This window comes from Corvus kubaryi, unplaced genomic scaffold, assembly GCF_017639235.1.
Source record: "Corvus kubaryi isolate FWS band 111438036 unplaced genomic scaffold, C.kubaryi_AGA036_p1.0 37002, whole genome shotgun sequence".
Lineage (NCBI taxonomy): Eukaryota > Metazoa > Chordata > Aves > Passeriformes > Corvidae > Corvus > Corvus kubaryi.
Window position 1 is genome coordinate 53,852 of NW_024581006.1, and position 11,618 is coordinate 65,469.

An 11,618-nucleotide genomic window follows, 5' to 3' on the forward strand; every position below is an offset into this window, starting at 1 on the left:
GTGCCACTCTATGTGTTCCTGCCCCTCTGTGTCACCCACCCTGTGTCGCCCACCCTGTGTCACCCATCCCCTGTGTCACCCTATGTGCTCCTGCCACTCTGTGTCACCCACTCTGTGTCACCCACCCTGTGTCACCCACTCCGTGTCCCCACCGCCCCGTCACCCTGTGTAACCCACCGAGCTGTGACTGTGTCACTCACCGCCCCCACGCCCTCAGCACCCCTTGTCACCCACGCTCCGTGCTCCTGCCACCCCCGTGTCCCCCGTGCCCCCCGCGGGAAGGACGAAGCGGGTCACAGCACCAGTTTCCGACATTGTCACGTACTTACAGTTACACCCGAGAGATGAAAACACTGTACACGGCCCGACCCCCGGGCGGCCCCGGGCCGCCCCCCCGGGCCGCCCCCCGCCCCCTCCCGCCCCCCGGCCCCGCGCGGGGTCCCTGGCTCAGCCCCGCCGGCCCCGCCGGGGCGTGTTGGGGGCGTCACAGCCGGGGCACCCCTACATTCATGGGGGTCCCGGGAGGGGGACGCGGCGGTGCCCCCCAGGCCGGCGGGAGGGGGTCGGGGGTCCCGCCGGCGGTGCCCCCCGCGGAGGGAGGGGCTGGCTCTATCCTATCGCTAAACAAAGCAATAAATTAACGGGGTTCCCGAGGGGACGCCGAGAAACGGGGGGCGAGGGGAGGTCGGGCCACGGGGGGGGGTGTCAGGCCGCGGAAGGGGGGAGGGGGCGTACAAAAGGTGGTTGTAGAAAAGGGGGGAGGCGTCGGGGTCTGCTCTGGTCCTGCCACGGAGCCGGGGCTGTGCCAGAGCGTGGGGGGCACGGGGACAAGAACACGGGATGGGGGGCACGGCCGAGGGGCACACGGGGACAGGGACACGGGGGTGGGGCAGACGGGGTGGCAGCGTGAGGGTAACTTGGGGAAGGGGGCACGGCTGGGGAGGTGACACGGGGAGGGGGACACAGCGCGGGGGAACGGGGATGGGGGTAGGACAGGGTGATGTGAGCAGGGGGCAAGGGAAGGGGCAGAGGGTGACACGCGCAGGGTGCTGGCACAAGTGGGGTGACACGGGCAGGGGTGACAGGGACAGGGGATGGCACGGGCAAGGAGTGACATGGGCAGGGGTTACCCCGTCTTCAGTGCCCCGACCCCAGCTGTGCCCACCCCACGCTGGGGCACAATACCCCGGGGAGGGGACAGGAAGGGGACCTGGGTGGCAGCGTGGCACTGTGACCCCCGGCATGGGGGTCCCTGGCACGGAGAGGGGGACAGGACCAGCGGAGACCCCGACATGGAAAGGATAATAAATAGAGCATCAAAAATACAAACCGTGGGCAAGGGGTGACCCCGAGAGTGGCATCGGGATGACCCCGGGGGTGGCACCGCGGTGACCCCGGGCTGCGGGCAGGGCCGGAGGGCTCCGGGCCCCTCAGGGCTATACCAGGGCGGACCGGGGCTCGCAGGGGCCCACGCTGGCGCAGCTGCTGCGGCGGCGGGGCCCGGGGGTCGGGGGGCCGCCGAGGGTCTGAGGGCCGGGGGTCGGGGGGCTGCCGGGGGTCGGGGGGCTGCCGGGCCCCTCGCTGGGGCAGCCGTGCTGCAGCAGGATGTCGGCGCACTCGCGGCTGCCGGCGCGGCGGGCGTAGAACAGCGCGGTGCGGCCGTGGCCATCCCGTGCCCGCACATCGGCCCCGTACTGCGGGCACAGCCGCGCGTCACCCGCGAGTGAGGCCACCACACGGCCCCCGTGGCTGTGACATAGCCCCAAAGGCCGGAATGTGTCCCCCAGGGATGGGTCGTTACCCCCGGGTGTCCTGGCACAGCGTCCCTCCCGTGGCCATCCCAGGCTTCCCACGGACACTTCACATCCCCCGTGGTTGTGCCATCGTCCCCAAGACCGCACCATGTCCCCCATGACCGTGTCATCTGTCCTCTGGCCATGCCACGGTCCCCAAGACTACCCCGCATCCCCCACGGCAACACCACATCCCCCACAGCCACGTCACGGTCCCTACAGCCCCACGATCTTCCCCCGGCTATGCCGTGATCCCCAAGCCCACCCCAGGTGCCCCATGAACACCTCACACCCCCCATGGCCCCCAAAGCCACCCCATGGTCCCCATGGCCATGTCACTTGCCTCCTGGCCATGCCATGATCCCCAAGACCACACCCCATCCCCCAAGGCCATACCACGTCCCCCGTGACCACTCCATGGTCCTCATGACCACCCCACATCCCTCACACCCATGTCACGGCCCCACAGCTGTGTCATCTCCCTCGTGGCCATGTCACAGCACCCATGACGACACCACATCCCCCAAAGCCACCCCAAGACCCCACCACTTCCCCCGGCCAGACCCCCACACCCATGCCCTGCCCCACGTACCCACACCAGCAGCTGGGTGACGACCACCTGGGCGGTGTCGCAGGCCAGGTGCAGCGCCGTGCGCCGGTCCGTGTCCCCCATGGCCACGTTGAGCTGGTCCTTGTGGCTGTGGGCCAGGAGCAGCAGCACCGCGGGCAGGTCCTGCTCCCGCACGGCCCCCAGCAGCCGCTCGGCCAGCGGCGCCTCGGCCGCGGGCAGCGGTGCCAGGAACAGCCGCTGCTCGTACTTGGCGCGGATCCACGATTCCCTCTCCTCCCTGGGCATGGGGGCGTGGGGACACGGGGTGTCAGGGACAGCAGGGTGGCACCACGGGGACACAGATCCACAGTTCCTGCTCCTCCCTGGGCATGGGGCGCTGCCGTGATGGGAGGACACGGGGGTGGCAGGGACAAGGGGCAGCAGCCGGGGGTGCGGTGGTGGGGACACAGAGGTGTCAAGGGGGCACCACAGTGGGCAGGGAGAGTGAAAACAGGGGACACGTGAAGGTCAGGGACACAGGGTGGCAGCAGGGTGGCATGGGAGATGGGGACACGGGGGTGTCAGAGACTGCAGCGTGGCATTGCTGGATCGTGGGGTCACAAGGCACCAGGGACAGGGGGGTGGGGACACGGGGGCACTGGGGACAGGGGGTGGCACCGCGATGACGCGGGGACAAGGGGCATCAGAGTCTGTGGGATGGCACAGCGGTGACTTGCAGGGTGGGGACAGAGGGCATCAGGGGCTGCAGGGTGGCATCAGGGTGGTGTCATGGTGGCATCAGGGACATGTGGTGACACAGGGGGGACACAGGGGTGGGCCTGGGGGACACCCACCGGGAGGACTCGTGGGTGGGCTTGCAGCGGCCGCGCGGGTTCTGCTCCCAGATGCTGTTGGCGGTGGCGTTGCCGATGGCCGTGAGCACCAGGGTGAGCTCCCGTGGCCAATCGTCCAGGTCCAGCGAGCGCACGCGCGACACGTGCGTGCCCAGGTTGCGGTGGATGCCCGAGCACTCGATGCAGATCAGGGCGCCCAGGTTCAGGCTGGCCCACGTGGGGTCTGGGGGTGAGCAGGGGTGGCGATTGGGGTGGGGGGTGACCTGTGGCACCCCTGGGCTCGGGGCACCCCCTGGTGTGGGACACGGTGTGGCCCATGGCATGGTGTGGTAAGTGGTTGCTGTGATCCACAGCACGGTGTGACCCGTGGCGCCATGTGGCATCGTGTCACCCACGGCATCGTGTCACCCACGGCATCGTGTGTCCCATGGCATCGTGTGACCCTGGCACGGTGTGACCCCTGGCACCATGTGGCCCACGGCATTATGTCACACACGGCATCATGTGGCCCACGGTCCCCCCTCACCCTGGTTGCCCGGTAGCCTATGGCCTGTGGCACAGTCTCACCCCACGGCACCGTCACCTGGCTCCAGGGCTCTGCAGGACCCATGGCACCGGGTCACCAACGGCTCCCCACGATCCCCGTTGCCCCATGAACCCACATCCCCCCATGCCCCACGCCCACCCGTGTCCCCCTGCTGTTCCCCGGTGCCCCTGGGGACTCACTGGGTGCCCCGCAGTCCACGCAGAGTGAGTTCCCACGGGCGTTGCGGATGGCCTGGATGGCCACAGCCTCACTCTGGCTGTCCATGCGCGCCTGGAGGGACACACGGGGGTGAGCGGGGCGGGAGGGTGACACGGGGACCCTGCCAGCCCCCCGACACCAGTCCCACCTTGTTCTTGCTGCTCTCGCAGCACTGCAGGCTGGCCAGGATCTGGCTCTCGATGGCCTGCACCCACGCGTCGCGCTCCTCGAAGCTGCCGGCCTCGAAGTGCCACGTCTGCCCCGTGCTTGACACGATCAGAAACTCAAAGTTCTCCTCCTCTGCGGGACCAGAGACCCCCGGGGGGGCGGTGGGATGGGAGGTCCTACACCTGTGGGGGGCTGGGCTGCCCCAGCACCCACTCCAGCCCCCCACATCCACCCCAGCACCCAAATTCTGCCCAAGCCCCCTCCCCAGAGGTCCCCACCCCTCCCGGCGTGTGTGCGAGCAGCAGGCAAGGGGGGCACAGCCACATGCACGGGAGGCACCGCTCACGCCACGTTACCTGTTTTATAAATATTTCTTAAACTACCAAAACTTTTTAATTTCCACATTTTGCGCTTGGCTGCGGAGGGTCCGGGCAGCAGGAGTGGAGAGAGGAAACGGGGACAGAGTCAGGGGGGCCCGCGGAGCCCTGGGGATGGTGCAGAAGGTGGCAGGCGGTGGCAGAGCGAGGGGGATGCGTGGGCAGCGTGGCTGAGCACGGATGGGGGGTGAGGGGCAGGATCACCCCAGATCCCTGGGCTGTTCTGGGGCGTCGTTGCCGTGGAGGACGGTGGCCTTGTCCCCTCAGCGCCATGGGTGACTGGGGCTGGGGACGCACAGCTGTGGCACCCACCTTCTGCCTGCCCGGTCGAGCCCTCGGTCTTGGACGGCGTCATCAGCTTCTTCCGCCGGTGCTTCTTCCTGTCCACCAGGGGCGAGGGCGGAGGGTCCCTGCCCGCGCTGCCGGGGCTGGACACGGCCTCCAAGGACAAGGGGGACTCTGCCAAGAGACCACACGTGGGGAACTGGGGGCACCATGGACACCGGGGTCGCTGGGGTCACCAGGCTCACGAGGACCACGGAGCTCTGCAGGACCATTGAGGCCACCAGGGTCACCAAGTCCATCAGAACCACTTGGGTCAGCAAGGGCAATGAGGGTCACCAAGTCCACTGGGCACAGCAATATCACTTGGGCCACCAGGGCCACTGGACTCACTGGGGTCACCAGGGTCACAAGTCCACCAGAGGCCCTGGGCACACTGGGGTCATCAGAGCTCCCCAGGGTCACTGATCTCACTGGGATCAGCAGGACTCCCAAGGCCGCCAAGTTCATTGGTCTTACCAAAATCACTGGGGCCACCAGGGTCACAAGAGTCCTCTTGGCTCACCAGAGTCACGAGGGTCACCAGGGCCACTGGCCTCACTGGGCTCACCAGGCTCATTGTGGCTTCTGGGACTCCCAGGTCCCCAGCAGTTTCACTGTGGCCACCAGTGCCACCAAAGGGCCACCTGGTCCCTGGGCTCACCCAATCCACCAGGGTTATTGTGACCACCAGGGTCAGCAAGGGCCATCAGGTCCCCAGACTCACCAGGGCCACCAGGTTTACCGTGGCCTCCAGAGCCACCGGCGCCACCAAGGGCCACCAAGGGCCACCATGTCCCCGAGCTGCCCAGGAGTCGCCGTGCTCAGTGGGGTCACCATGGGGCAGTCCCTGTGTGTGCCCCGGGAGGTGGCATTGTCCCTGCACGTGCTGGCATCACTCACCTGAGGCGAGCTTGGCGCCCGAGGCAGAGGCGCAGCGCTGCAGTGACCGCTCGCCCTTGCCCACCACCTTCAGCCCCGGCTCGGGGGGGAGGCTCAGCCCCACGGAGGGGACGCCGGCTGCGAGGGGGAGGGACAGTGACACAGTGGTCCCCGTGGTGTCCCCCCCTGCCCGGTGTCTCCCTGGTCACTCACTGCCCGGCTCGGGGTCCCGCAGCAGCCCGTTGATGCTGGCCGAGGGGCCGCAGGCGGAGATGGCGCGAGGCGGGCGCTTCCCGGGCACCTTGACCGTGGTGCGGAGCAGGTCCATCTCCTTACCGTGCGTGCTGTGGATGTAGTCCTGCGGGGACAGCGGGGGTGACACCGGGCCCTCCCACACCTTGGGGACCACAGGGGCCTGGGACACTCACGTTGATGCTGGGGTGATAGAAGAGGAGGCCGTTGCTGGACAGGGTCACGTACTTCTTCTTCCACTCCTTGTTCAGGGAGTTGCCACTGCGCTTCAGCAGGAAGCTCTGGGGACAGGGGACAGTGAGGGGACAGAGGGCACGCTGGGACCCACCGGTGTCCTCCTGCCACTGCCACCACCCACCTGCTTGATGGGGATGGCACGGCCACTGCCGGCCACCTCGCCTCGGCTGTCCAGGCTGCGCTTCTCAGAGTCGCTGCCGCGGCGCGTCTGCGGGGACGGGGACAGGGACGGGGGTGGGACTCGTGGCACAGCTGGGGACACCGGGGAGCCCACATGCCCCCCCACTGCTGGAGCCTGGTGGGGGGGACATTGGGGTGCCACAGACCCCACCACTGTGGCCTCGTGGTGGGAACACCCTGGGTGCCCACGTGTCCCACTGTGCCACCACCACCAGGTCAAGGGGACACTATGGATGCCATGTGTGCCCAGCACCCTGCTAGAGGACACATCAGAAGCCCCGTGGTGGGGACATTCTGGGTGCCCTGTGCATCCCCCATCCCCACCCTCGGTGCCCACGTGTCCCTGAGTGCCACCACCACCATGCCAAGGGGACAACTGAGATGCCACATGCCCCTCAATGTCACCACCCTGCCAGGTGACACCTCAGGTGCCATATGTCCCTTGCTGCCACCACCCTACCAGGGTGACATTCTGGGTGACAATGTCCCCCCACTGCTATCACCCTGCCAAGTGGACACCCTGGATGTCACATCTCCCTGTGTCACCACCACCACCATGCCAAGGGGACAACTGAGACGCCCCCCAGTGCCACCCCCCTGGCAGGGGGCACTCACGGCGAAGAGGCTGGTGCGGCGCTTGGCCCCGCGGTGCAGCGAGCTGGGGGTCCCCAGCGGGGCCGGGGTCTCGCTGCGCAGCTCCCGGTGGCTCACGTTGGGGGTGGACGGCAGTGAGGACGAGTAGTCGCTGGTGTGGCCGCCGTTGCTGGTCTGGGGGGACACGGGGTCAGCCTGGGCTGTGGCCGGGGGCCGGGGCAGGGGGCCGGGGGGTACCTGGCCGGGGTGGACGCCCCCCACGGGGGTGGAGGCGGCCGAGTGGCTCGGGGAGCTGGGCAGGGACTTGCAGGACGCCATCAGCTGCTGCTGCTTCTTCAGCGCCACGGCCTTCTGGGCCACTGCGGGGACCCTGAGTCAGGAGGGCCGGACCCCGACCTGCCCGGCCACAGCCTGGATACCCACACCTGGACGTGGTCCCCACCCTCATCCCACCTGGACACTGTCCTCATCCCACCTGGACATGGTTCCCATCCCACCCAGCCACTGGCCATTGTCCCCATCCCACCTGGACGTGGCCCCCATCCCACATGGAGTGGACATGGTCCCTGATCTACCCAGCCACGGGCCCAGCACACCTGAACATGGTCCCCTGCACTACCCCGTCCACTGTCCCCATCCCACCTGGGCATGGTCCCTGTCCCAGGGGATGGTAGGGTGGCCTGGACATAGTCCCTGTCTCACCTAGACGTGGCCCTGTGCCATCTGGCCACCATTCCCCTCGACCCAGACATGATCCCACGCTGGCCACCATCCCTGTCTGACCAGGTCACCAGCCCCCTCCCACTGTGCCCATTCCACCCTGGCCACCGTCCCTATCCCACCTGGCCACAGTCCCCATCACACACCGGTCACTGTCCCCGTCACACCATGTCACCAGCCCCCTCCCACCCTCTCGCCACCCCCCTTCGCAGCCCCCCAGCCCCAGGGCGTGGTCACCCACCCTCGGTGAAGACCCGGTCCACGTTGAGGCCGTACGTGGCACAGGTCTCATAGTAGAGGCAGCGCCGCATGTCCCCGCAGAGCGCCCGGGCACGGGCGTCCTCCACCGCTCGCGGGCTGGACGAGCTGATCTTGTCTGGGGAGTCAGGGGGTGAGCCGGGGGTCCCCCGTGCTGCTCCCACCCCCACAGGGTCCCCCCGCATCCCTGGCTCACCCTGGGTGCCCACCAGCGCCAGGGCCATGTCGCTGGTGCCGCGGAGGTCGCTGAGCAGCGCGTGCAGCTGCGTCACCTCCTCGAAGCTGCTCTCGCTCTCCAGGCTAAAGACGAAGATGACGGCGTCCGCCCAGCTGGCAAACTGGGGGGCCACGGGCGGGGGTCAGGGCTCGGCTCTGGCCAGCGTGGCCCCCCCGGCCCCCGGTCCCCTCGTACCTGCGCGTCGGGGGCGCCGGCCTCCTCCCGGATGAGCAGGAGGTGGCTCTGGCCATCGACCGTCACCTCACGCTTGAACTGTCCACCTGTGGTGGGGCAGGGGGAGGGGAGGGAGGGGGCACCCTGCAGCTGTGCTTGGCCCACACGGACAGAAGGTCCCACGGCCATGACCAGCACCGCGTGTGACCAGCACTTTGACCCCAAATGTCCCACAGCCATGACCAGCACCATGACCTTGCCCATTCCATGACCATGTCCACCCCATGACACGTCCATTCCATGCCCAGCTCCATGGGTATGTCCACTCCTCCATCTCCATCCCCACGGTCACTCCATCACTGAACCCATCCTCATGACATGCCCATGCCCACGTCCATCCCATGCCCACATCCTTTGCATGACCACTCACTCTCGGTGGGCTCCAGGCCCACGTAGGAGCCAGTGAGGAACCGGTGGACAAGCGCTGATTTCCCACTCTTGCTGCTGCCCAGGACTCCCTGGGTGGGCAGAGGGGATGTCAGGATGGCTGAGGACACAGGGACACAGGGACACGGGGACATGGGGACACAGGGACATGGGGACACAGGGACACGGGGACATGGGGACACAGGGACATGGGGACATGGGGACATGGGCACACGGGTACACAGGGACATGGGGACACAGGGACACGGGGACACGGGGACATGGGGACACGGGGACATGGGGACATGGGCACACGGGCACACGGGGACACAGGGACATGGGGACACAGGGACATGGGGACACAGGGACACGGGGACACGGGGACATGGGACCCACCAGGCGGATCTCGGGGATAGAGCGCCCCAGGGTCCACTCCTGGCTGTTCACCAAGGCCTCTGCGGAGGGAGACGGGTGAGACAGCGCCCGGGACCCCCAGGAACCTCGGGCAACCCCCAGCAGCCCCCGGCACCCCCAGCAGCCCCTGGCACCCCAATCCCCGGGGGGCCCCCACCCTGCAGCGCAGCAGCAGCAGCTTCCTGAGTGGGCGGCCACCAGCTGTCACCCAGCAACGGCACCGGGCCCGCGGGGGCGGCGGGAGGACGTGGAGATGCCACGTGGCAGGGACGGGGACGTGGCAGCACGAGGCGTCGTGTGCCAAGGCACGAGGACACAGTGGGCATGGAGACACGGCGGGCACGGGGATGGAGCGTGGTGTGAGAATACAGCGTGGCACAGGGGTATGGTGGGAACCGTGACAGGCACCAGGACACGGTGAGGCACCAGGACGTGGCGTGGCACCAGGACACCATGGATTCCAGGACATGACGGCCATGAGGGCACAGCGGGGCACCAGGACGTGGTGTGGCACAGGGACACGGTGGTAACCAGGCCACAGTGGGGACCATCAGGCCGTGACAGGCACCAGGACACAGCGCGGCACGAGGATGTGGGGTGGCACGAGGACGCCGTGGATTCCAGCACACGATGGGCATGAGGACACAACGCCAGCGGTGCGGGACAGCGTCGGGCATGAGGACGCAGCACAGCGTGGGCACATGGTGTGGAACAGGGACACGATGGACGTGGCAGTGGTGGCACAAGGACATGGTGTAGCACAAGGATGAGGCATGGCACGAGGACACGGCATGGCACGAGGACATGGCGTGGCATGAGGACACGACACGACATGAGGACATGGCATGGCATGAGGACATGACATGGCACGAGGACACGACACGACACGAGGACACGGCATGGCACGCGACGGGCACAAGGATGTGGTGGCACGAGGCCGCAGCGGCGTGTGGCGCACAAGGACACGGCATGGCACGAGCACCTGGTGTGGCACAAGGACGTGCCCTGGGCCCCTCACATCTCCTACCTGGCATCCCCAGCCCCTCTGGGCAGCGCGGCACCACAAAGGGGGAACCTGAGGCAGGGCACAGGCAGAGGGTCCCCCCTTCTTGTGCCTCAGTTTCTGCCACCGACACCCAGAGCCGGGTCCCCGCCACGCGCGTGGCAGCCGGGGAGGGGTTAACGCCGCTGCCTGTCACCCCTCACTGTCACCGAGCTGCCACCCCCGGGCCCTGCAGGCACTGCCCACGCACCCCATGGCACCAAGGTGTGTGCAGGCAGACCGAGGGACGCCAGGGGGGACAGAAGGACACGGGGTGGCCAGGCAGATGGGGGACAGGATGTGACGCACAGATGGAGGCGAGGATAGACAGGCGGACGGCGGGACAGAATGACAGAGGTGGGGGTCGCCCCGGACCCCCATGGAGTTCCCCCAATGGGGAAACCGAGGCGCGGGATCCCCACCAGGGCCAGCACCGGGCCCCGCCAAATCAGGCGCCCCACGTCGCCCCAAAGGTGCAAAAACCTGGGACCGCCCGTGTGGGGTGGCCCAGCCTGGGGGGGTCACAGCCCCCCCGTTCCCCAGCACCCCCACCCCGACAGGCACGGGGAGCAGACGGGTCCCCCTGCCCCACACACGACCCGGGGGTCCGGGGGCCTCCTCCCCCCTGCCAAGGAAACTGAGGCACAGCACCACGGCCACAGCGGGCACTGGCACAGCTGCCCCAGGTCACCGAGGGGCGTGGGGACACCGAGCCGCGGCCGGGGCGCCCCCCGGGATCCCCCGGGCCGGTACTCACTGTGCGGGGTGGCCCTGGCCGGGTCGGCGGCGGGGGGAGACCAGGGGGGCGCGGGGTGGGTGGGGGTCGCCGCAGGGCTCTTGGTGAAGATGCCGCTGATGAACTTGAGCATCTTTCGGTCGCGGGTGGAGGCGCGACCCCCCTCGCGGCCCCGCTTCAGCCCCGTCTCGGGGGGGGGCACGGGGGCCAGAGCCCCCGGCCCCGGCTGCAGGTCGCTGTAGTCCAGGGTCTTGCTCTTGCCCTTGCTGGGGGACAGCCGGGCCCGGGGGGGCCCCTCGCTCGTGCCCCCCGCCTTGGGGCGCCCCTTGCCCTCTCCCTCGGGCCACGAGAGGCGGCTGCCGGCGGGTTTGAGGGGGGCCTTGCCCGCCCGGGGGTCGGGGGTCCCGCGGCTCCCACCGCTGCTCCCCGCCTTGGGGGGTTTGGGACCGGCCAGGCGGAGGCGGCGGGCGCCGGCGGAGGGGTGCGGGGAGGCTATGGGGGGGTTCAGGGGCGGCGGGGGGGCTCTGCTGCCCTCCGGGGGGCCCTCGGGGCCCCCCCAGGTAGCCTGGCTCAGCAGCGGGCGGCGGGGGGTCGCGGCGGGCTGGGGGATGTCCAGGGCGGCCAGACCCCGCTCCCCCGGCCCCTCCAAGGTGCCCTTGGCCCCCCGGGGGGCCCCCC

General features: G+C 68.8%; 1 protein-coding gene across 3 annotated transcripts; it reads right to left on the reverse strand.

The window, feature by feature from the left end:
• Window positions 1-302: 302 nt before the first annotated feature.
• Window positions 303-11,607, reverse strand: AGAP2 (ArfGAP with GTPase domain, ankyrin repeat and PH domain 2). 3 transcript variants are annotated; one of them, XM_042020529.1, is made up of 19 exons: window positions 10,962-11,607; window positions 9,145-9,203; window positions 8,753-8,840; window positions 8,344-8,429; window positions 8,128-8,269; window positions 7,915-8,049; window positions 7,191-7,312; window positions 6,975-7,127; window positions 6,301-6,387; window positions 6,119-6,223; window positions 5,904-6,048; window positions 5,712-5,828; window positions 4,800-4,946; window positions 4,467-4,526; window positions 4,091-4,242; window positions 3,924-4,014; window positions 3,198-3,420; window positions 2,386-2,641; window positions 303-1,694 (listed from the first exon to the last, which is right to left on the reverse strand). In XM_042020529.1, exons 1-19 carry the CDS (start codon window positions 11,071-11,073, stop codon window positions 1,437-1,439), a joined length of 2,538 nt encoding a protein of 845 aa, XP_041876463.1. In that variant the 5' UTR covers window positions 11,074-11,607; the 3' UTR covers window positions 303-1,436. The 3 variants fall into 3 exon arrangements, with proteins under 3 accessions (XP_041876463.1, XP_041876464.1, XP_041876465.1); XM_042020530.1 differs by lacking the exon at window positions 4,467-4,526; XM_042020531.1 differs by lacking the exons at window positions 9,145-9,203; window positions 10,962-11,607 and having other exon boundaries at window positions 8,128-8,231.
• Between the last annotated feature and the right edge of the window lie 11 nt (window positions 11,608-11,618).

Coding starts and splice junctions, on each gene's coding strand:
- AGAP2 (XM_042020529.1), bottom strand. CDS start 11,073: ATGCTCAAGTTCATCAGCGGCATCTTCACCAAGAGCCCTGCGGCGACC. Junction 8,430..8,752: donor GGGCCTGGAGCCCACCGAGA/GTGAGTGGTCAT, acceptor GCCCCACCACAG/GTGGACAGTTCAAGCGTGAG. Junction 5,829..5,903: donor GCGGGACCCCGAGCCGGGCA/GTGAGTGACCAG, acceptor TCCCCCTCGCAG/CCGGCGTCCCCTCCGTGGGG.